At 42.4% G+C, this 26197-nt stretch overlaps 1 protein-coding gene across 7 annotated transcripts in view; it reads left to right on the forward strand.

Moving 5' to 3' along the window:
- Window positions 1–22096, forward strand: part of MYO6 (myosin VI) — a 924144-nt gene extending 902048 nt beyond the window's left edge. For all 7 annotated transcript variants that reach the window (XM_086926522.1, XM_086926523.1, XM_086926525.1 and 4 more), the window contains 2 exons: window positions 5460–5678; window positions 20251–22096. In XM_086926522.1, the coding sequence (XP_086782648.1) occupies window positions 5460–5678; window positions 20251–20450 (419 nt within the window). In that variant the 3' untranslated portion in view covers window positions 20451–22096. The remainder of the gene's footprint in view (window positions 1–5459; window positions 5679–20250) is intronic.
- The last annotated feature ends 4101 nt before the right edge of the window (window positions 22097–26197 follow it).

Here is a 26197-nt window from a genome sequence, read left to right on the forward strand (position 1 = left end):
TCAAATGCCAGGGTGGATAAACTCAGGGATCAATGCCTAGCAGATCACAAATGGCATCTACATCCAGAGGTTGCACAAGCTCTTTTTCAGAAGCGGGGAGAGCCTTGGTGAAATCTGTTTGCCTCTACCAAGAATGCGCAATGCCAACCAATTTTGCACGCTGGAGTTTCCAAGGCGAAACTCGCTCAAAACACTTTTCATGTCCAGTGGAGCTCAGGCTTCCTGTTTGCCTTTCCACCAATACAACTCCTGTCCAGAGTGGTCAAGAAGATCAGGAGCGACCGGGCCCAAGTCGTTCTTGTGGCTCCAGACTGGGCATGGAAAGTCTGGTATCCCGAGCTTCTCCAACTGAGCATCAATCCTCCAATCAGGCTGCCCCTTCAGGTGGATCTTCTGTCGCTGCACCCGAACCTGTCAACTCTATGCCTTCTTGCGTGGTGATTGAGCGGCGGCAGTTGACAGCACTTGACCGTCCTCCCAAAGTCTGTGATGTGATTTTGGCAGCCTGGCGTCCCTCTACCAAGACTGTGTATGCATGCCGGTGGCTGAAATGTTTAACATATTGTACAGTAAGGTCTATTGACCCTCTTTCTGCTTCATTCTTTCACGTCCTTCTCTTTGTTTTGACCCTTGTCCAGCCAGTCTCTGCTCTGGGTACTCATAAAGGGTATCTTTCGGCCTTGTCTTCCTCCTTGAGGCCGTCAGACCAACCTTCTATATTTAAATCCCCTATTGTGAACAGATTTCTTAAGGGGCTTGTAGATATTTTCCCACCTGCTCCATTCATCATGCCTCCGTGAGACTTAAATTTAGTTCTCACCTTCCTGATGTGCGCTCCATTTGAACCTCTGCAAAACTGCCCCCTCTGGCTGTTTTCCATCAAAACAGCATTTTTTGTGGCAATAACTTCTGCCAGGAGGGTGAGTGATTCGCAGGTTCTCTCATACAAGCTTCCTTACCTGACAATCTTCCCTAATAAGTTGGTGCTTTTCATTAGGCCCTCTTTCTTACCAAAAGTGGTAACAGCATTTCACGTGGGGCAATCAGTCACCTTGCCCACTTTCTATGCTTGGTCTGGACCCAAAAAGAGTGTTATCATTCTACATTGACTACACTAAAGAGTTCCGGTGGACAACTACGGTGCAGAATAGGACTAGAAGAGCACTATCTTGCAATAGGTGATTCTCTGCATCAAAATCTGCTATGCTCTGGCCAAGAAACAGCCTCCTGAAAGCTTAAGAGCTCATTCCACCATAGGTGAGGCTGCGACCAGAACGTTACAATGTGGTGATCCAGTCCTTGTCAGGCAGCAACGTGGGCATCCCTGCACACGTTCACTAAGCACTACTGCCTGGACAGTCAAGTCCGCAGGGATGGCCTTTTTGATGGCTCTGTCCTGCAGGACTTCCTGGACTAAACCTGTCCACAGTCCCTCCTCCGGGGATGGTAATGCTTGGGTAGATATTCTAAGGTAAGGAATCTGCAGCTAGATATCTCTATCAGATGGACAAGTTACTTACCTATGGTAACGTCTTATCTGATCTTACATGATCTAGCCACAGATTCCTTACCGACCCACCCATCCTCCCTGCACTGCAGACAGGTGTTTTAGGGTCAGGGCTGATCCCTTTCAGGCACCTAGTTGTTCTAAACACACCACTGTTGTTGCACTTCATGGCTCTGCACTCCTGGCATTGAATGTCGTGAAAAGTAACTGGCGTCAGCACGCTGAGGTGCCGCCTACAAAGGTGAAGCGGACGTCACCTCTGTCACGGATGACGCCACACAGAGCTGGCCAACACCACCTACCAGCACACAAGGGTATTGCTTGAGCAAATGTCATCCAGATCCAGCCTGAGGCCTGGGATATTCTAAGGTAAGGAATTTGCAGCTAGATCATGTCTCTACCAACGTTACCAAAAGTAAGTAACTTGTCCTTTATTCCTTTTTGTAGTAAAGTTTGACCAATTGTCATCATATAATCTTAAATATTGGGAACAATTTAATATATCTTCATCGAAAATTCCGAGCTAAAATAGTCATTAGCTAGTCACATATAGACTAACTTTGCAAATATCTTTATAAGTATATGTTTCCTGCTGCTATGGCCCAGACACTAATGCAGCTTGGCACATACTTTGATTAAAAAAAAAATGTGGAACTGTCTTTAAATTACTACCATTTGTATTAGGGACAATGCAACACGGGAAAGAGCTCTGTGAATACGTTTGTTTGGTATTTATATTATTCTATTAATTTCACATTTAGATCTTTGTCATTTTAGTGGCTGTATGACGTCACTTTCTGATGTCATCAGATGTGCTAAATAGTTATCACAACTGTCAATAAAGTTTTCCCCTTTGGGTGAACTTGAAAACAAACCACAGTTTTACACAAGACTCAAAAAGAATTAACCCACATTCACAAATGAGGAGCAGATAATAAAAAACATGCAATAGTCATACAGAAAAGAATGTACATTTTATTTCAGTAATTTAAAAACCAGATTTAAATAAACACATTGTAATACATCAAAAGTTCATTACACAAAAAATGGGACAATATAAAAGGAAAATAATTCCAATTAAAAAGGAGAAAAGGAACACCAGTTTCAATGGTTCAATAAGATATGCTCCATGAAGGTATGTCAGATTTCACAGTCACATGAGCTTCTTATTTCTATTACTTAATGTTTCTCCACAAAAAAGTGCATCGACGCGTTTCGGTTATGGCACACAGATATTCAAGGCCAAAAACCTTCCTCAGGATTAAAATAATGATATCCCACTTTAAAACAATATCTGAAAATGAAAATACATAAAATAAGATATACAACATATGACTATAACAATACTACATTTACAGCATGTGATTAAGAAACTGCTCCTACACTAAACACTCACACCATAAAAACTGTGGGTTTTTATAAAATTTCCTTATTATTTATATGTTCGCAGTGTCAGCCAAAAACTTTTGTGGACACTAGTTATCCTGTCAATTATGTTCCTTTATAAATAAAACAGTAGATCGTATCAATGATTCATGTTTATTATACCCAACATTCAATCTGTTGTGGATATGAAAACCAGAGGGACTCGTTTTTAGCTGATGGGGTCTAAGACCTTGCTCTATTAAGTCTGGGACATATGTATGCATAATATAATGGCAATTTCTTTACCTTGACAAATATCAAGCAATGTTGCTTACAGTCAACTGCTTACAATAGTCGGCCACCTTCAAAGTGTACCTACAAAGGTTAATAAATGGTTAGTGGTGTATTTCACATATCCTACACCCACCAAGATATCTTACTTATCACATTTCAGGAGTGGACTGTAGTTTGTCCCCATCCACCTATAACTATTTATTTCAGTGTCCAGAGAACGGTACAAAACAGGTAATGCCTTAGATGCATTAGATGCAAATCCTGTAGTAGTTATGGTGATTATGGTGAATATGCCATAATAAACGATATACACTAGCTCTAATGTTTTTGAGAAGAACACATGCAAAGAGCCGGTGTGAAAATAGTTATCACTCCTAAGACTTCACAACTTCTGAGTACTGCCAGTCGAAAGGAACCAATTCAGAGAAAGAGAAGTTCTTATGTATCTCCATATTGGGCTCGGTTCTTAAGACATTTCTGTTTGCTCCTAACATTAAAAGGAACTAATTGAAGGCAATGCATTTACAGCACAGGAGCCGGTGAAACTAAATAATTTAAGCTGTGGTCGATTGAGACCCACCAAACAGAAAGAATCAGTTAATCACAGTATTGTATCTAGGGATTTGAGATTGGCTAAATCTTATTTGGTGCATTACACTGAAGTATGCACAGCAGTATAATCATCTTTTTTAAATTCAACACTTTATATTTCACAATGTTTGTGTCCTCTAGGACGTAAACATTTTGATAAGCGAATGCAGACACTATCTTGGTTTTGTGATTCAGGTTTATCCGAGATGAGTAAACAAAACAGCATGCGATATCTAAAAGTAGGCGAGTGCAGCGTGGTAGACAATAAAGCTCCTAAAAGGAATTACTGAAAAATATATTCAGTTGACCTATAATTAAATGACATTGTTTGGAACCAGAGGGATGTTGAGCCATATAAGTGTGCAGCTGATAGGGCTTCAGTACGATCATATTCTGCCCTCTGATGTAGTTCAGGTACTATTGCTACCCTAATGTACTCGATCAATTTTCAAGATGTTGTTGGTAGCTGTGCAGTGGTGAAGCCTCGATCCGACCCTCGAAGTAACATTCCAGCAGTTAACTGCACTGATGCAAAGAACATTTTCTTGGTTGAACATCTGAAAATACAATCCTTCTAGTCTCTTAAAGCATCATTCATTAATATTGTTTACCTAAAAGTGGGAGCTTTCTACTTCCAGGAGTTTTCCTGTTATCCAGCAACGTGATTGTGCTTTCCGTGTGTATTGTTTTAGTTTGTACTTAAATAATTTGTAACTTTTTTATTTAATTTCTTCTATAACACGCTCATCTTTCTGTGCCAGTATTGTATTAGAAGACCCAATGCCCCTGCCGGCCTTCCCTACAAGCCTCACTATATTGCTTCCCCGCCTCCATTTTTGTTTATATCTTTATACTGCATTTTAGTCACCCAATCGCATTTCTTTGCTCTAATGCCTCTCTTCTTTGCTCATGTATCCACTCTTCACCACATATTGTTTTACAAGCCTCAGCCCTCCCTCCACACACAGCTTTTTTGCAGGGCGAGTTGTTCATCAATCAGTGATCGGCCAACTCTGTTCCTGGAAGTTGTGATTCCTGTAGTAACCATGGGAAAACGAAATGACTCCACATTTCAGCTGTGTTGATGTTTATTTTTTGGAAAGGGCGCTTTTCAATGCTCATACAATAACATTTTAATCCGACAAGTCTGCTCTTCACATATTAGAGGATGGATGTAATACTTAGGAATTGCCGCCTTGAACCGATGCGAGAAAATACATCAAGGCATTTTTCTTCTAAGTGCCCGAGAGTCTTATCGACGTGCAAGCCGGGAGATTTAGTAGTTGTATTAATCGACAGCACAATAGACCACGTAGAACTGGTATGTTTTGCATAATCGGACCCTCTTGCCTATGTTTTCATTTTTAGTATTCAGAAACATACTCAGTGTTGAACAATTTATAACTGGTTGAAAATGCTGTATAATTGTCTCTTGAATGTAAGGTTGTCTTATTTCTGTAGCCGGGAATTTGTTTTATGTTCTACAATGACAAACGCTTGGGGCAATAGAGGCTTTTTTATTGCAAGTAATGGCTCTAAAAAATATAGTACTACTATTGGTGGCTTGGCTTATACTTCTTTCTGGAGACATTTTTGGATTTCCTTTTGCGCAAATATACCCTTGATGTGTAGAAGTACCTTTTGGGTGAAGGGATATTAACTTTTCACTTGCTGATGGTAATGCACTTTTTTTCTGCAATAGCCCAACAGAACCCTGTAACTCAGCTGCCTACCAGACCTCAAGAGATTGAGATGAACCGGCAGCAGCGGTACTTTCGGATTCCCTTCATCCGCCCCGCTGACCAATACAAAGATCCCCAGAACAAGAAGAAGGGGTGGTGGTATGCACATTTTGATGGAACATGGATCGCTCGACAAATGGAGCTGCATCCAGACAAGCCACCTATACTGCTTGTTGCTGGTTGGTATAGCCTTTAAAAAATGTGTTTCTAAGTTAGTGTATATATATATATATATATATCATGTATATTTATAGTAATGAAAGCAAATTATATTTTCTAAGCATTTACATTGTTGATACTTATGTTACTTGTGTGTGGTTCTCAACTGTGCTAAGATTAAAAGCTGCAGTCTGCGTACACAAAATTCCCCATATGAAAGGTCGAGAGTCGGGGATGTAGATGTTTGTTGAGCTACCTTACCAGCTGATCAAAACAAAATATACTGTGGAATGTCAAGATAGCTCAGTTAGGGAAGGGGATCAATTAAGGCACAAGCCCAAATTAATCATTTGTAAGAAATTAGAAGAGTTTCACTTACAGAGCCATGCTTTAATTACCATTTCAAAGCACGTTGGCTACATATAGACCGAGTACTGAGCCTTGCCCTTCTCTCTCTCTCTCTCTCTCTCTCTCTCTCTCTCTCTCTCTCTCTCTCTCTCTCTCTCTCTCTCTCTCTCTCTCTCTCTCTCTCTCTCTCTCTCTCTCTCTCTCTCTCTCTCTCTCTCTCTCACTGGTATGCATACATGTAAGATTGTTTGGGCTTGTAATTGTTACTTATGAGCAAAGGGAGTTAACTGTGATTCTTCTGAGGAGCTGATGTGGGCTCTCATAACAATACTGTTAAGAAACTTAAAATCAGTAACAAACAATTATAATCCTTTAGACAACAATAGTAATACAAGCCCCCCATTCATTTATATAGATATAAGCATTTTTGTTATGATTTGGACAATGTCTCCATGTTCCAGGGTTAGGGGTTAGATATGGCTTGAAATCAGAACCTACTTGTATATCTTTGATACAGTTTATTTTGCAAATCTTTCAGATTTAGTGGCCTTGTAGGAAGGAATAGGAGAGAATGAGAAGATCATTAATTAATAATCATTAATTTGTCAAACTTACACGGATCATGGCTTTAAATCTGATGACCCATATCCCTTCAAAGATACTATGGCCATAAGTTTTAGTAATTTGATGTTGCCGAGGCATTATCCTGGAAGACGTAATGGATGATACTGGAACCTTGTGTGGTTCTCATATAGATTATGTTAGGTGAGCTTAGTAAACAACAGCTAGAAGATCAGTCGAGACAAAACATAATGAAAAAGCTAATGACACTTTAGTTTATTTTTTAGACACACAGAATTTTCCTGGAAAAATGTTTATTCAGTTTTAAAGTCCCAGAGACTCTAGGATCTGCACTGAGTCCCTCCCAGCGACTCTACATAACAGCATTTCAACTTTGTCCACATAATGCTGTCTCTCTGTTTAGATATTGTTTCCAAAACCTTGTTTAAATCTTCTTCATTCTTCCCTTATGATGTCAGTTAACATCTGTGCCCCTTATATTCCATTGAATATATTCACAGGTCTGTGCATCACCAATTGAATTGTACCTGTTTTTCTATCTTCTCTTTGCTGACTACCGATGACTTTCAGAAGCTAGTCTCAGCATATTAAAACTGTACTCTGCTTTTGAGTTTTTTCACCTGTCAGAGTTTAAAGATTTATGAAGCAATCCCACCTCTGACAGGCTTGCTTATTATTTCTTTGACATATGGGTTTGTACAGATCATTAATTTTCCCTATCCTAAGAAAGCCATATTAGGATCTATCGGAAACCATGATTTTCTGAACCATCTTTGATGTGCCTTAGCCCACCAACTCTAGGAAATAGTGGTACTGCTTCACCTGCAGGTATACCTTCCAGGCAATAGCCTGCTATGCTGTGGACCTTAGAGATGGTGCAGCATCTCAGATTGTTTTTGGTCTAAATGATTTGTGATACTTCGTCAATGTTGGCTAAACGTCAGTTAGGTATCTAATGCACTACTTTCACATGTTGTAGAGGACAGGACAGAGCTATACAGTTGTTGCTCTCCCTTTGTCATACTTATCATATACTAACAGCCTTTCCCATTCAGCAGTAATAATCTCTCTACCAGAGGGCGGTACTCACAAGATTCTCATCATTCCTCCAAAAAGCTGCAGGATGGTGCTTCTCTTTTTCCACAAACAAGCTCTGGTCCTGATTTAAAGTTGGGCATATGGAATAGTGTTAGTCGGAATGGTGGAGGATATTACATCCGCAATCCTGAAGATACTTCATCAGCCAAATTTAGAGATGGCCCTGGAGTCCTCTCTGTACACTGAAAGGAACTGACATCACTGTGGTTTCTTTTAAGGTACTAAAAGTTTGGTGTACGACTGCTGTTGGTTTTCATGGTGGTGGACATTTTCTTTCCAAAACCAGCTCCCAAAGTAGGAGTTTTTTTTTTTAAAACCACTAATGACCCCCACACTCCAAGCAAGAAGTTTCTCCCATTATTGTTTTTTCTTGTCCTTTTCCTGGCTGTGACTGACGAAGAAAAGGCATTAACGGGCCACACTAAATAGGGTAGGCAGTAGATTGTCCTTTCTCCCAAGACCCCTACTTTCTCGACCCATCAGTAGAAGTATTCCATCGATGGAGCCAACGGATGCTCCGTTGACATAATATTTGTGATCCACCAGGCTCTAAATGAACCAAGTGCACAAAGAATTTGGCATTATTTATGACACAGTAGCCTGTCTGGCAAACTCTAAATCAGGCCCTCTATCGCTGACTTAGGAAACCAACTTGAGGTCTTTCCAGTATTTCCTGCTGACATTAACTTGTGCACGGCTGGCATGATCAAGTGACAGTGCCTTTACTTACCAGGCAGGAGGATGTGGGTGGGCAGATGAACTAGCGTGGGTTTTTAAAGGTAGGTGTTGTTCTGTTAAACTTTCACATCCCATTAAATAGGCATATTGCAGCATGGAGGATGCTTTAATAGGGGACAGGTACCTTTCAACAAGTAAGCAAATTCTTCTATCAAAAATAGTGCTTCTACAGCCATTTTGGATTCAACTTGTGGGGAAAGGCTTCACTCTGTGGAGCAGGGGAAGTTGATGCTAAGCAGCCTTTGTGCAGGTCAAATTTTGACATCATGGTCTTATGTGATCCTTTGATATAACTAGATCTCAGAAGCATATCGAAGGATGTTAATTCCCAGAATGGCCAGTAGCATTCTGAGAGTTACTTTAAAAGATTATAAATGATGGAGCCTTGTGTGACAGCTCATTTGTGTGATTCGGATGCAAAAAGTGAGGTGTGCTCGGTCTCAGCTTCCCTTGGGGATTAGAAGAAATTCTGTAAAGAAATTGTCTGAAAAGGTTAAGTTCAGTGGGGAAAAGAAAGGCAGCCGGTGGTGTCGTTATTGGGGAGTCACTGGATGAGGTCATGGTGAAGATTTCTGCGTCTGGACTTGATTTCTTTTTTGGAAGTCGAAAATCTCCAGTGGGACGAAGCTGTAGACTGCCGCCAATGAGGGCTCCTCGAGGCTGGATACTCTTTCTGTGAGGAACGACTGAACAGGATTTGGTGCTGAGCAAAAGAACGTAGCAGAAGCTGCCACAAAGTTAGGGCGACTGGACTGATATTGCACCTTGGGCAGATCGAATATGTAAGTCCCAGGCTCCTCTCGGTTCTCTGAGCATTTCTTTGCCAAAAATGCTATAAGTCCCAAGTTTTGGATTTTGCCTATCTGGGGTTTAAGAGTCCCCTTTTTATCCCGGGTGTTTTCTTTGAAGTGGGATAACTTCTGGAGGCTTCCCTCACAGAAGTATCTGGGATTCCCTGCATCCCTTCCCTGACTCCAACCTGGCTACAGTCACAACGAGCTATACTGAAGTTCATTGCGTGAGAGCAGGGCTTAGCCTATTGATGTATAAGTGGGTATGTGTCCAGCTCTGCCCCCCATCCTGCCTGAGATGGCCCAACCAAGCAAACCTAATCCCTCTATTGTGTGACTGCCTGGGAGGAATATACAAAGTCCAACTGCCACACACACCTTCTCATGTCACTCAGGAACAGGCTGAAGGAACCAAATGGTTGGGGCAAGAAAATGCAAACTTTCCTGTGCTCACTGCACCACTGGTTTCATTATAGCTTAGCGGAGGAGGGGTGAAACCCTGAAACCAGTCCCATGATTCTTGTTTCTGATCCAGATAGGCCCTGGCTTAGCAGTTTGGGCTGGACTGTTCTCATGAGGAGCTGTGTCAAGACGGATTTCCATATAGCTGTGTCTAAACTAGGGAGGAGTGGTGAGCAAAAAAAAAAAGAAGAAGATAGATTAAACCCAGATCTGTGTGGCTGGGGGTGAATGTTTGAAATGTTCAGCATTCTTTCCTTCCTTTGTTTGTTTGCTTTTGTCACCCTCAGCGGGAGGAGTATGCCCAAACATGCATTCCTTGCTCACTGCACCACTGGATTGAATGGAGCCTGGCTGATGAAGGGGTGACGCCGCAAAACTAGTACCAGGATGCTTGATTTTGGCCCGAGGATGACCTGGCTTGGCAGTGCAGTCTGGACTGATCCCATGAGGATCAGGGTCAAGGCTGATTTGCATATGGCTGGGTCGACACTGGGGTGGTGTGGAGAGCACAAAAACAAAGAATTAAACCCAGATCTTTGTGACTGGGGTGAATGTTTGCATTGTTAAGCATTCCATCCATAATTTTTTCTTTTTGCTTTTGTTGCCCTAAGTGGGAAGGTATGCCCAGACATAGGTCCTGTGCTCACTGCGCCACTGGATTCTGGCTAACCTGACTGATGAGGGGTGATACCCTGAAACCAGTCACAGGATGCTTGTTTCTGGTCCAGGAAGGATCTGGCTTGGCAGTTTGTGTTAGACTGTTTGCATGAGGACCAGGATCAAGACTGATTTGCATATGGCTGGGTCCAAACTGGGGCCGCGTAGTAAGGAAAAAAACAATGGATTAAGCCCAGCTCTTTTTGACTGCTGTGAATGTTTACATTGTTCAGCATTTATTCCATCATTTGTTCTATTTCGCTTTTGTTGTCCTAACTGGGAAGTGTATGCCCAGGCATGGGTCCCATGCTCACTGCACCACTGGATTCAAGTTAGCCTGCCTGATGAGGGGTGATAGCCCAAAACCAATCCCAAGATGCTTGTTTCTGGTGCAGGGACGACCCAGCCTGGCAGTCTGAGCTGGACTGTTCTCCTGATGAGCAGTGTGAAGGCTGATTTTCATATGGCTGGGTCGAAACTGGGGTGGTGTGGAGAGCAAATAAACAAAGAATTAACACACAGATCGTTGTGAGTGCGGTGAATGTTTGCATTGTGCAGCATTCCATCCATCATTTGCTCTTTTTGCTTTTGTCGCCCTAAGTTGTAAGGGTATGCCCAGATGTGCCTCCTTTGCTCACTGTGCCTCTGGATTCAAGCTGGCATGGCTGATGAGGGGTAGTATCCTGAAATCAGTCACAGGATGCTTGTTCTGGTCGAGAGAGGTCCTGGCTTGGCAGTTCGGGCTGGACTGATCTCTTGAGGTGCTGGGTCAAGACTTATTTACATATGTCTGGGTCCAAACTAGGGTAGTGTGGTGAGCAAAAAAACGATGGATTAAATCCAGATCTTTGTGACTGGCATTCTGTCCATCATTTATTTTTAGAATCCCTCAGATACCAAACATGACTTTCCTACCTATTCCCACTCAAAAAGTACCACATTTTTAAATGTAATAAGGTAACATAATATTATTCTATGAAAGAGGTAGGCCTTACAGTAGAGAGAGACAAATTTGTGTTTTTTTCACAACTAGGATATGTAAAACGTACGGGTACATGCCCAACTTTTTGATGTCTAATGTCTACCTTAAGGGTGACTTATATGTATTAAAAAGGGAGCTTTAGTCTTGGCAAGGGGGTCATAGTGTTAAGTCTAATCAGCAGTTTAAAACTGCATACAGTAAGCAATGGCAGACCTGAGACATTTTAAGCATCTACTTAAGTGGGTGGCAAAATAAGTGCTGCAGGCCCACTTTATGTGAAGAAGGGGTTTTGCCTATATATCCCCACGTAACTGGGGCAGAAATTTCAAGAGTAGGTAGTGGTATACCATAGGGCTAGATTCATATATACATTCTTCTCACAATAAAACAATGAATTTCCATTTGGGAATATGACCCAGTCATTCATAAATTAATTTTTTAGACATAAAAAAAACCTTTAAATCCATATACATTCAAAATATTTTTTTCATCTCTGATGAAGTGAATAAGTGAGTAAAGAACAAACAGATTTCAATTAAATAAGTGAATTATGCGTACAGTACACAAAAACCGCATTAGTGGGAAAATTCAACACCTTCCAATTGCCCATAAGGAATAGATAAACTGATTGTCCATTTGTTCCTTATTGCTTCCTTATTTCTCAGTGGGCAGGTGGTTGTGAAGTAAGTGCAACCACAATCCACCTGAAAGTAAAACTATAGTCAAGAACCTCCTGGGGCTTTCACCGATTTACATTTCTGATTATAACAGAAAAAATTATATAATTGTTAGACCTGGCATCTTTGGCGTGGTTTCCCCCTATCTTTATGCCTCTACCTCCTGTATTTTTGATGCTGTGCTGGGTTTAGTTTTTGCTGGTTTAAATGCTTTGGTCACTTTGCCAGTGCTGTTCAGTGTCCAACTGCAAGTGCTCCCTGTGTAAATTGTTATTGTGATTGGTTATCGATGATTGGCATATTTGTGTCACCAATCAGTCCCTAGTAAAGTGCACTGAGTGTCCCAGGGCTGGTGATAACAAATGCTACTAGTGGGCCTGCAGCACTGATTGTGCCACCCACATGAGTAGCCCTAAAATGGTGTCTCAGGCCTGCCACCACAGTGCCTGTGTGCAGTCTGTGAACTGCCATGTCCTCCTGGCCAGTGTCCCCACTGATCAGACCTAACCCTTCCCTTTCTGTACACATTGGTCATCCCTGTGGAAGGCCCAAGGTACCCCCTTGGACAGGGTGCAGTGTATGTGAAAGGTAGAGCATGTGCTTGTGCAGGTGACATGCTCTGGAAGTGAATTATAGCCATTTTAGTTTTTCACTATTGTAAGGCTATCTTGCCCCATAGGCTATCATGGGGAATGCTGGCTACAGTGGCTACCAGCATATCTTCCCATATGAGCAAGATAGGACATAAAAGTTTGGTATCCCTGAACTCAGGATTTAATAACACATCTTTTAGGAAAGGTTGTTTTTAAATCCTGTGTTTGGGAACAGCACTTTTAGAAAGTTGCTGTTCTCTTCTCTGACCTTTTCTGTGTGCCTTGGCCTGTTTGTGAATTGACTGTCTGGTTTGAGAGTGACAGAGGCTGGGAACCCCCAGGAGGCTCGCTGAGTCAGCCCTAGGCTGAATGACTGCATCTGCATCTTGAGTGATGGGAGGGGATAGCACCTGGGCCTGAATAGGGCTGTGCCTGCCTTCCACAATGCTGGCTCCACCTCCTGCTGGGCGGCTGACGACCCTGCCCCTCTCCCTGAAAGGAAAGGAGAGGCCAGGAAAACAAAGTGCTCAAGGAACACCCAGAACTGGTTCAGACTGGGCTTAGAGCCCTCCTGCACAAAGGGATCAAAGACTTTTATGGGTATAAGTACAGGACCCCTGACAACAAAAAATTAGATCATCCTGGAATCAAGAAGGAACCTCTGCCAAGGAGAAAGCTGAAAGTTAAGAAGGAAGACTGTCCTGCTGTTGCTCTGCTGGACTGACCTGCTGTTTCTTTGCTGCCAATGAGAGGGGAAGGACTTTACTTTTGGTGCTGTGTCCCCTTGCTTGAAGGAATCTCCAAGGGCTGAGGAGAGCTGGCTCTCTGTTAAGAAGTCCCAGGAACAAAAGGACTTCACCCCCAGCTTCCCTGAACTCTGCTGAGAGAGTTCTGTCTTTCCTATAGTGCTTGGGCCAGTTGTGGTGCCTCTGGAAGTTGTACCTGTGTTGGGAAGCTGGAAACCAAGCTTTTAAAGACTTTCTGCAAGTTTTGTCGCATCACTTGCTTGCAGAGCGCATCCCCGTCAGTGTGAGGAAATTCCCGCTGCTACGAAGGCCGAGATCGTCGCAGTGCCTGTTGCCGCTGCCAGAGTCATTGTATCCTTCGTTTGCGGGAAACATCAGACCGGTGCGGAAAGATTACCGTCGCTGCGAGTGTCGTCGCAGAGCCGGTCGTCGCTGGGTGAGATTGTCGCACCGCTCACTTGCGAACCGCATCATGTCGCTGCGAGTGTCGTCGCAGAGCCATCGCATCGAGGAGCTGCAAGAGAAAGATCCCCGCTGGTCCGCGCATCGTCTCACCAGAGATCGTCGCAGCCCCAAAGATCATCGCTTCGTACCTTTGCAAGCTTTTTCACTCTAGAACCTCCGCACCATAATCCATACAGGGTATCACATCCCTTCCCTTACAGTCCGAAGTCACAGCACCACGCCCGCTACATCTAGCGGGGCTGTCTCATCCCCTCTCAGGGGTCTCAGGAGTGATGCATCGCTTGTGTTCCACCACTCCAGTTTCTGTTTTGGAACTTTGTCGCATTTAAAGGTACTGTTGGCTAAACGTGACGCAACTGTGAACTTTTAACGCAACTGTGGATTACTTTATCGCAACTTTAAGAACTCTTTTGAAACCATATTCTTGAACTGTGTATGTTGTATTTTTGTCGTTTTGGTCTTGTGTAGTTTAGATTAAATACCTTTATTTTTCTAAACTGTTGTGGAGTCAGTTTGTGGTGTTGTCACAGTGTTACTGTGAGTGTTGGTACAAATACTTTACACATTGCATTTGATAAGCCTTGACTGTTGGTGCCAAGCTACCAAGTGGGTGAGCAGGGGTTAGCTCAGAGGGTTTCCTCCTTACCCTGACTAGAAGAAAGGGTCCCTATTTGGACAGTGGCACCTACCCCTGCCAACTAGAGACCCCCAGTTCTAACAATAATGATGTATCTTGTTTGGCTCCCATCTACTAGTGACTCAACATGTTTCCCCCTTTCTTCATTAAAGGCCTCCTCAGGACTGGGAAGACAAGAGGACCCAAGCCTCAAAATAAAAATGAAAGCAATCTGAAGATCATATTTCACAGGACCATTACACTATATACATATATATATAAACAGATATACACTAGCCTAATCAACACCTTGTTTTACCAGAGACCAAATTTGATGAACAAAGGAGTCTAGCGTATCAGAGATGCCAACAAATCTATTGCCTGCAAAAAATCTCATGCCACATGTAAACCCCCCAGAAATCATGCTAATATGCCACTGAGGCTACATTTTCCAGAAAACAAAGTACATGTGAAACAATGAGAAATTCGGTCAAACGGATATCTCCACGATTTGACAAACCCCACGCATTACCATTTCCATTTCTATGACAGTGGTATCATGCCAGTGTATTCCACTGTGCTGATGAGCCCTTTGACCTCTTTAAACAAATTGGAACACCTAGTATATGAAGTGCCATCAATTAGTGACCACTCTGTCCAATGTGCTGCATTATCACCATGCGTTGTGGGAGTTTACTCAGGGGTATGGATCCAAACTCTCTATTGTACTTACAGGGTGGCCGCATGAGGCTTACTAAATAATTAATAATCCTACTGTTCGACATCACTTTTGCAAGCTTCTACCTAGGAAGAAAATATTGACTAAAACTATACACTGCTTCAGAACTGTGACACTTTATAAAGTGCCCTAAAATAGAAATAGAATATTAACAGAAATGGAATGAAACCTGGTTTGTCAATTAGAACTGGATATAAGCAAATTCACAAGGAACCTCTTGCGCAACAGCATCTGCACCTCGAAGACTGTACCGCGATTTCAATACGGAAGTGGAGAAACACATGTCATGTGCATAGCATACTGGGAGGGTGTCACTGCGTAAAGGCCGCAGCCATCTTATAGTGAAGCAGGATCTTTTCAACTGTTAAAGATATAGCTGGCACCTATCTAGGCTCTCATTCGATCAACCTGAGCATGCCATGTACGCTGGAAGAACAGCTTATTCACGCAAATTCGAAAACATTAAAATTCTAGGCAAAAATAATGGAATCTTCTCTGGTAAAAACACATCTCCATGGTTCTGTAGTCTTTTTTTTTCAAACGATTTGGCTTCTGATACAACAAGGTGTACATTATTATTATATATTTTTTGGTCATAACAAATTTCAAGCGATTAAAGCCCCAGGACGTTCTTGACTTTAGAACTCTCTCCAAGTGGCTTATGGTCGCACTTGTTTTACAACCACCCAATTATTCCGAGAAATAAGGAAGCAAGGAGGAACAAATGGACAATCAGTTTATTTGTTTCTTACGGACAATTGGGAGGTGCTGAATGTTCCAGCTAATGCAGGTTTTGCATCCTGTACATATGTTTCACTTATGTAATTGAACGTGTGTTTGTTGTTTATTCACTTCACCAGAGATTTTTAAAAAAAACATGTTTTAATGTATATGGATCACAGTTTTAGGCTGATAAATACATTTATGAATGACTAAGTCATATTTCAGGTGAAAATTCATTGTTTCTTTCTGGAAAGAATGTATATATGAATCACTGCGCTGTACCACTGTCTATTTTTGTGCAGCCCCATGTGTAACATTTTATTTACAGGCCCTGCGTATATGGTATACCACTTTTGTAGGGACTTATAAGTAAATTAAATATGCCAATTTTACCTACATTTAATGACTGAGAACAAGCACTGGTTAGCAGTGGTAAAGTGCACAGAGGCATAAGACCAACAAAAGCAAATTCAGAAAAATAAGAGGGTGAAGGCAAAATGTTTTGGGGAAGACCACCCTAAAGTTAACAGGTCTAACATTTATAAGTAAAGTAAAATTCAATTATGAAGAAAATACTCACAAATATTACAAGAATTTCTGGTAAGACAAAAATGAAAACGAAAAGGGGAAGATAATATGGACTAAATAGGGAACGATAGGCGAGGCAAACCCATCCATATCACAATAATTTAGTATAGCAATACCTTGAAACGAAAGATTGACAAAAACATATTTTCAGGTGTTATAGCCTGATTAAAGTTTGGTGGATGAGTACTACATTCACCAAACTATAAATTGGGGCCTATGTCTAATCATTATTATAAAGTATTCAAGGACCCTTTGGAACGTCACTTTCTCTGTTATTATGCAAGAAACATACATTTAATGATTTCCACATTTTTCAAAGTGTTTAGTTTTAAGGTGGGACTTTAATACATTCCTTTCTATTGGATCAAATAAAACCCTTATTATTTTTCCAAAGATGTTGCATAGTAGAACAATAGCAGAGTACATCATAGTATAAAGTAATTTGACCCTGTACATAGAATAAAATACTGTTAGCCAACTTAATGGGAACGATCTTTAAAATACATTTATTGATTTCCAAGATCTTGTTCCTCTAAAGGTTATGTAATTTAAGACAGTCAAAAACATTTATGCACAAGTCTCTAATGGATTTTGCCAGTGGCAGTATTTGTTGGAAATACGATGCTTGGGTTTCTACAAAGTGGCCGCTGTCAACAAAGGTAAGTAATAGAAAGAAAACAGAGAGATTTTGTTCCACTAGTAGCTCTAAAAGCATGAACTTAGTCTGTCCATCTTAAGTGTCATAAAGTAAAGTCTGATTCCTTTTCAATTTCTTCTCTCTTTATCTCATTGCCATAATGGGTACTATCACTATATGATTTTATCCAACTCTATAATCCTGTAACTGCAGATGATTTTTCCAACGTTGATAATTTGAAGACAAGTGTGATGGAAACATTCATTTTACTTCAAAATACATTTTTCTGCTAGACTATCGTTTATGATTACTTATTGGTTGAAGTGTTTATTGGTGAAGCAAACTCTCTTTTTACTTGTTAAAGCAATTTCAGATTTCCACTCCATGAAGTGACATAACACGTAATTTATTCTAGATATACTAATGAAGGGTTTGACTTCTTGGAGGTATTCTGATTATATCACAAAGAAGTATCAACATTAGATCATCAGAAAAGGTTATCAATAAATTTAATTTAAAAATGACACATTTGTAATTGTTCTTTTTAACATGAAGACTTCAGGTAGGCATTGAGAAGAAATGTTACCATGGAGGGAGAGAAAGCGAAGTACCCTAGAACAACCAAATTTTACTTGGAACGAGTGTCATTAAAGTTCTGTTTGATAAATTACCTTACTCCAACTTGGGAAGTAATGGTAATGAGTGGAAAAAAAGGCCCAGGCATAAAAACTAAATCCTTACCTATTCCAAGAGGTATAAACAAAAGTCAGTATTTCATATAGGTAACGTGAATAACCTCGGTTAAGATTTTTTAATGCAACTGAAGTTATGTATGGCTAGACTATAGTTTGGAGTCGCAGCCAGAAATAAGAGTTTCAAGAAAAGAGTAACACTTTGGACATGATTAACATCAAGTAAGCCTTTTGACTTAGAAATACGTTAGATTCCAGCTTGCTTTTTTTGGAAAGACTATTAGTTTAGATTTGTTATTGATGTAAAAAGCTTTCTGCTAATAATAGACGATTGAGACGTATGGCATTGGATCAGTTGCTCTCAAATCGTCACATTCTTTTATCATATGCATGCATATTATACTTTTCATGTAGAGCTTGGAACTACCCAGACTATTCCTTTTTATTTTATAATACAGATTGTTTTTAATTTAATACTTGTAATGAGCGTTACTATCACTGATGATTCCGCTAAGTACTGTGCAGTTCTTGGCCAAGTTCGGGCAAGTCTGCCTTATATGCATGTTTGGTAAAGGGTAGGTTTATTTGCCACTAGATGGGAAGCGTAGACTATTGTGTGTGAAGTGCAGAGGACTGCTCCTGTCTTCTAGTTGTAGATTTAGCTATGTGCATAGGCATGTCTATTAGTGCAGAAGAACATCAGATTATTGTGGTAGCATCTGTTAATAATACATGCCTTTACTAGAGAATGTGATTGATTTTATTGGGGATGGTGTATTTGTGGATGTAATTTGATCGTTCACCAATGGTGCAGAGGTGAATTTTATTCAATGGAGCGGGAGCACCCTAGTCTGTTCTTTCGAGGTTCTAGCGGGTTTAGTGTGTGTGTGTGTGAGATGTTATGCAGAAATGTTGGTTCTACTCTCTGAATTGCCTGATTTGAATTGCAAATATTCTTGACGTTTCTACATTTGTGCATGTGAAGCCAACAACGTTTCTCAAGGGTTAGACCGATATGATCTCTATTTCTGAGTTGTATCAGCAGTAGACTGGGCCTAGAGTTTTGAATCTACAAAAGTCTTGCTTGGAGGAAACTTTGAGTGCCAATATATATTCAGTTCCATAACTCACTGATATAATTTGATGAGAGCGTAATAGAGCAATAATAAGCTGGGTGCCATGAGAAAACACCAGCAAATGAAGACTTGTCTGAGAATCCTTAGTTTGTATAAGGAGTATTTGTTTCCAGTTCCAGTCCATGATCACTGCAAGGTTCCATACCTTGCTGGAAGTGGCTAGGGGAGGTCCAAATTCCAGGTGCCAGTGAGCACTGGGTTGAAAGGTAGACTAATGTTGCTATTTGAAGATTTCTGTTTTCGAAACATTTAACCTCCAGTTGTTATAGGACATCAATTGATCTGCTGCTAGCATGCAAGTGTGTAGGTTATTTGTGTGTAGGTCTGTAGGCTTTTATAGTTGTAGGATAATGGGATTAGATTCGTTCTAGCAGTAGAGGTTGAGGACCTTATGATATCCCAGGAGAGAGTTCAAGATGGGCTTGAAGGATAGGGGTAGAGACTTGAGGCATTCCAGCTAAAGTTGCCATATAAAAATACCATATTCATATCGTTTAATCAGCTTCTACCTACCAGGGCCGGACTGGGATACACAACTGGCCCTGGCAAAGTGCTTGGCCGGCCCCCTCCCCACTTGGGGGGGGGGAGGGGGGTGTTGTGGGTGCCGCCGAGCTTTTTGCCGGGGCCAGGATTTCGGCCAATTTTGGTACAGGGTCGATTTGCGGGGGATTGCCCGGTGCCCGCAACAGGAAGTCCGGCCCTGCTGCCTACTACGATTATAAAACATAGGAATTTGCTGCTTCTTGTGAATATAAAATTAGAAACAATGATGACGTGCAAAATGACATTCATCACAGATAAGCTCTTTTATGTACAAATGTAACCGATCAGCAGCTTTGTAGCTGGCAAATATTTGCTAACGTGAGCAATTTTCCATCCCCTAAGAACATTTCTGATTGTGACTGCATGGTTTGTTTATAGAGAGCATGTTCCAGGGTGAACCTTAAATGTCAGGTTGTCAGCTCTTTCATAAGCAGTTTTCTGGCCCTGTTGATAATTGTCTAGATATAGGGTACGGAATCGGCGATCAACATTAGACAAATCATATTCTTTGCATTTTCGAAATATTTAGTTGCTATTCAGTTAAGATTTACTACAGCAGCAGATTTTCCAATCATCATTCGAATAAAAACTGCATCACTTGCCACTGGTAACAAAAGTTGTAGAACTTTTAATACTGAATTGAATTTTTTATTCTATACTGATCACTATGGTAGTATCAGCATTTGATGAGTTACATGTTGCTAAGAGCGGTTTTACATAGTGTACGTGATAGTGAAGAAAGAGTGATAACTAAGAGCACAACCTTTTTTTGCTTTCAGGAAAAGACGATATGGAGATGTGCGAGTTAAGTCTTGAAGAGACGGGCCTGACTCGAAAAAGGGGAGCAGAAATTTTACCCAGGCAGTTTGAGGAGATCTGGGAGCGCTGTGGAGGGATCCAGTACCTTCGTAATGCAATTGAAAACAAGCAAGCCAGGCCGACTCATGCCACAGCAATGCTGCAGAATCTACTCAAATAGTTACTCCTGTTCTAATGTTCAGTTTGCACACGAATCTAAGGGAGGTGAAAACCCTTGCAACAAAATAAAGGGAAAACGCCTCCTTTTGGGATCAACTTAACATTCCATAATCATGATAGAGATGTTTTAATATAAAGTGAACAGATTTTATTAATTCTGGGAATGGATAATTTTTACTTTTTGATGTTTCATTTGTGTAGTGAGTTCAGCAGCTGTGCGGATCTTGGAGACAGAATTTTTTTTGTAGCTTCATATGTGGTCTGCAGCTGCATTTTATTTATATCTTACAACTGGAATTGTGAGGCCTTAGCCAAAGCTTCTTTCCTTGAGAAGTTAAGGCATCCTTTTATATGGTCAAAGATGTGTACTGTCCTAATTTTAAAGCTGCTTACCCAACTTCATTTACCAACTTCCCCAAGAATCTTTGAGGACTATGACTTAAAATCTTTAAAAAAAAAAAAAAAAAAAAAATTGTGTCTTTGAACTAAACGATTCTCCTAAAAATGTCACCCTTGTTATTTTGGCTAGGGGGCATTTAAAGACCTCTTAAGTGTAAGTCTACACTATATTAAGAAATGTATGTAGAGGTCTGTATTGTGAGGCTAGCTTTCATAGTACTATTCATTCTTTCCTCAAAACCTTTTTCTTTGTATCACTAGATAAGGGACTAAAACGAACAATTTGCACATTCCTAATCGTAGCACAGTAAAAGAACACTATGGCAAAACCTACTGTATTTTAGCAATAAAGTAATATTTTGGTTTGACTTTCAGAATTCCATTAATGCTGGCCAGTTTTAATCCTATTCCGTATTCGTGTCGGTGTTTTAGCGATGCACTGCAGTACAGTCTTACCCAAGGCACTCCAGTTGAGTTTCCTAATAAGATACACAGCTTCGGTTAACTTTAAAGGCAAACCCGATTTCAGCTGCTTCAATCCGTTTAGCTACCTTGCACTGTAATTACATTCCTCAGGCTGCAGTGTCAGTACGTTCGTTTCCTGTAATAGAAAAACTTCATCGCATTCTGTAAGAGGAATCCTCACTAAAGTAATGTGCCAGGAATTAAATCAAATAGAAAAGTGAGCTATCCTGTGCATGTTAAATATTGGCTAAAGAGAATCATGGAAAAATACATAACTAGAAGACTGCCCCTCTTTGAAACAACGTGGAGCACTCTCGTCTGAAGTGGTTAGAAAATCCCATCCATTATCATAAGATAGGAACTCTCACTACTAAAGCCCTTTACATCTAACAGTCCATTAGTTGTTCTCACGTCCGTACCTAGCTAAAGTCAAGGTGGCAGCTGGAGCACACCTCTAAAGAGTTTGCCTAGTAGAGTATATATGAGCAAGTCTACAGTGCATTCCTTATTGTAATATGGTGTGTGAAGATGTTTGTTAATACAGAGCTTGTTATTTATTTATGATCAAACCTCGTAGGGCATTGTTGTCTTTCAATGTACGGAAATTATCATTTTATGACTTGTAAATTGGAAAGGTTGCTGTGTAACATCTTTGTCATTAACCCTGACAGGGGTCGCTCCTCTTTTGCAGTTGCCTCTCTTCTTTACTTGCATTGGTTTTTAAAGACTGTATTTCAAATATCATACAGATGTACTGAAAATAAAAATAACAAATGCAAAACATTCTGGTATCTCCTAAAAGGACTGTGCTTTCCAAAGTTCTTGAAGCTGTTGTATATGAAAAAAATCCTGTCTTAACTCAGTACCTCTTTGGTTATCATTGTTATTATTATTATGGTGAAAACATTAATTTTACGGTGCATTCATGTTGTTTATATTGGTTGTATTTAAAGGTACTTAACTTGAAGTCTTGCTTTAGCCGTCCTCCCAATGGGCTCTATTTGGTTAAGTGATGATTCCTGGGCCTCGATCTTGGCATGTGCCAGCAACAAACACTGCTATTTTTCAGAGGCATGGTTCCTATGGGAATACCCTATGTGTATTTAGTTAACAAATGCACTCTGTTTCCTCTCTGTACCTTTTTTCCCCTTTTCCTTCTTTTCTTTCTTTCTCCATTATGTAAATCAAGGCATCACTCTATTAAAAATGGATGGGCCCCTATGGGTTCTTGATAGAAGGTCAATCAATCAATCAGGGGATTGTAAAGCGCTCTACTCACTCTTGAGTGTCTGAAGGCACTGGAGGGGAAGGGGGAGGCGTGAGGGAGACTCTCCACTCAGTCAAGGCCAGGTCTTGAGTGTCTTCATGAAGATGTTCAGAAAGGGGGCACGTCTGATGTCGATCGAGAGCTCGTTCCAGGTCTTGGCCCGGGTGTAGGAGAAGGCTCTTCCACCTATTCTGGTTCTGCGGATGCGCTGGGTTTCGGTGAGGTTGGAGGATCGGACGTTTCTTTTGGGTACATGAAAGGAGATTCTCTTGTTGAGGTATTGGGGATCCGTTGTTGTAGATTCACTTGTAGGCGTGGGTGAGTATCTTGAAAGTAACTTTCTTCTCGACGGGGAGCCAGTGGAGGTTTTGCAGGTGTTGGGTGATGTGTTCATGTCGAGGTATACCGAGGACGAGTCTGGCTGCGGCATTCTGTATGGTCTGGAGTTTGCAAAGTAGAGACTTGTTGATCCCGGCGTAGAGGGCGTTTCCATAGTCCAGTCTGCTGGTTACGAGTGCGTGGGTGACGGTCTTTCTTGATACAAAGGGTTCCATTTGAAGGTCTTTCGGAGGATGGGGAGGGTGTTGAAGCAGCATGACCCTCTGGCCATGGAGAGGGAGGAGTCGAGTACGATGTACTGGTTTCGGGAATGGTCCGTGGGGGTCAGAGGGTTGACGAGGGCGGTGGGACACCAGGTGTTGTCCTATGCAGAGGTGGAGGGTCCGAGGACAAGGACCTCTGTCTTCTCCGAGTTGAGTTTCAGGCAGCTGCTGTTCAACTAGGATGCAACATCCTTCATACCTTCCTGGAAATTGAGTCTGGTGGTAATAGGGTCCCTGGTAAGGGAGAGGATACGCTGGGTGTCGTCGCCGTAGGATACTATGTTGAGTCTGTGTTGTCTCACGATGGCGGCGAGCGGGGGGGGGTCATGTATATGTTAAAGAGGGTGGGGCTGAGCGACAGTCCTTGGGGGTCTCCACAGTTGATTTCTGTTGGTTCAGAGAGGAAGGGTGGTAGTCTGATTCTTTGGGTTCTGTTGGTGAGGAAGGAGCGGAGCCAGTCGAGGGCAGTTCCCTGTATGCCAGCAAACATGGAGTCTGGCGACGAGTGTGCGGTGGGAGACAGTGTCGAAGGCTGCAGAGAGGTTGAGTATGATCAGGGCAGAGGTGTGTCCTTGGTCGAGGAGGGTGTGGATGTCATCTCTGGTGGCGAGTAGAGCAGTCTTGTGTTGTGGTTGTTATGTTATGTTATATGAATTTGTACCGCGCACAGATACTCTGTGGTGTGTCCCGGCTTGACCCTGAAAAGGGGCCAAGGACAAAAAGCAGAGCTAAAAGAGAAATGTTTTTTAGTTTTTCTTACAAGTCGCAGGATCTTGCATGCCGCGCAGAGCCAGCAGCAATGCGTTCCATCCCAGAGCAGCTTTTCGGGAAAGAAAGCTCCCACAAAGGTTGCTACGGAATCCAGATTTGGAGCGGTCGAGGATGGCGTTGTCATCAAAGAGTTTTGTTAGTTGGATGCCTTTCATGGTTGAAGTGGTAACTGTGGTCAATGAGGAGATGGTGGGCTGGCTGGAGTTGCCGTAGTAGTAAGTTGTTTCGAGGTCAGGTGTCTGGTGGTTGAAGTTGTCATAGAGGCCCTTGATTTTTAGATGGAAGTAAGAGCCAAGCTTGTTGCAGAGGTCCTGGGATAAGGTGATGTCTGTGGTTTTGCTGAGGGGCTTGGTGAATTCCTGGATGACGCTGAAGAGTTCCTTGGAGTTGCTGGAGTTGGTGAGGATCTTGTTCTGGATGAAGGTCCTTTTGGTGGCTCTGATGCATTGGTGGTATTCTGTAATAGCGTTCTTGTATGCGGTGTGATCTTCCAATGTTTTTCTGTTTCTCCAGTTCTTCTCAAGACGTCTGCAGGTGCGTCTGGATGCTTAGAGGTCGATGGTGAACCAGGTAGCTTTCCTGGGGCGCTCTCTGTCGGGGTTGCTTAGCAGTGCGAGCTCATCTGCACAGTTGGAGATCCACCTGTGGAGTTCTTAAGCTGTGAGGTTGGAGTCAGTTTAGGTGATGGGAGCGTTGTGGTTGAGGGTGGAGTTGAGCTCCTCCTCAGTGACTATGCTCCAGTTTTTTTGTGGAGGGTGGGGTGCAGGTTTGGGTAGCGTAGATTTGTTGGCGAGGAATGTACGCAGTTGTGGTCGGTACATGGGGGTTGCGTCTTGTGGCTGAAGCGGATGTTGTTCCCTCTTACGAAGTAGGAGTCAAGGGTGTGTCCTGCCTTGTGGGTTGGCGTGGTGGCGAGCTGTTTCAGTCCGATGTTGGCAAGGTTGTCCAGGAGTGTGGTGGAGTTGGGGTCGCTGGGGTTGTCGAGGTGGAAGTTCAGGTCTCTGATGAGTATGTAATCCATGGAGGTGATGGCATGCGGTGCAATAAGGTCAGCGATGGTAGTGGCGAATGAAGCTCGGGGGTCCGGGTGGTCTGTAGGCTAGGGTGCCACAAAGTGTGGTTCTAGGGCTGGTCTGGATCTGGAAGTGCAGGTGTTGGGTGGTGAGAGTTGGAGGGAGCTCTTGTGTGCGAGGGCGAGTCCTCCTCCTGGGTTCTTGGGGCGGTCCTTCCTCTGGATCTGGTATCCGTCGGGGATAGCGATAGCGAGGTGGAAGAGGCATTGGTCCAGGTTTCTATGAAGAAGGTGACATCTTGCGAGACGGTGTCTAAGAGTTCCCAGATCTCCACAGCATGTCTGTGCAGGGAGCACACGTTGAGGAGGATGCACTTCAGGGTTTTGGTGGTGTTGGAGTCTGACTTGGGGTCGGCGGTTGTGGGGTGGTGTTAAAGTTTGGCGGCAGTGGCAGCAGGAGAATTGGCCGTGGTTGTTGTTCAGTGTGGCCGTCTGGCAGTTGATGTCCCTTCTGGGGTTGAATGCGTGGAGGGCAGCACAGTCGTAGTGGTGGGTAGTCGGAGATCCAGGGTCCCTGGTTCTGGTCACCGTCAGGTCTTGTCGGCGCACCAGCGGAGCGCCCGCTTCGTGCATCCGCACAGTGCCCACCATTAAATAGGGGAAGGGGGAGGGAAGTGCAGCTTCGAGGGGGGAGAACCCGGAGGGGGAGGGGCCGCACGGGCAGCAGAGGCAAAAACAGGCATGAACAAAACAGGGACACAAACAAGACAAAATCCAATGTGAGAAAAATAACAGGGGCACAGAAATTCAGACAAAATACGATACCAGAAGGAACAGGAACAGCTGTCTCGAACCACTGCCTGTCTTGAGGTGGAAGGGGCACTAGCGGCGGGGGCTCAGACAGTGGAGCTGCACGGGCGGAGAGCTAGGTCCCTGACCAGGTCAGAGATCCCTGCTCCAAGATCCATTCTATTTACATAGAAGTTCTTTTTTGCTACACTGTAGTGAGGACTCTTAAAAATGGTAGGACCAAAAGGGTTTGGTGCTCTGGTAGGGGGCTGAAAGACATTTTTGTTGTCATAACATGGGCTCTCGTTCCTTAGTGGTGGTCATTAGGAAGGTCCTGGTAAATGTCAAATGCGTTTAAGGGATATGGCTGTGTTCCAAAGAATATGGCTAAGCCTTTCTATTTTGTTGGGGGTTAGGCTAACGGACTACTGTAAGAAAATATC

This window comes from Lissotriton vulgaris, chromosome 6 (assembly GCF_964263255.1).
Source record: "Lissotriton vulgaris chromosome 6, aLisVul1.2, whole genome shotgun sequence".
Classification (NCBI taxonomy): domain Eukaryota; kingdom Metazoa; phylum Chordata; class Amphibia; order Caudata; family Salamandridae; genus Lissotriton; species Lissotriton vulgaris.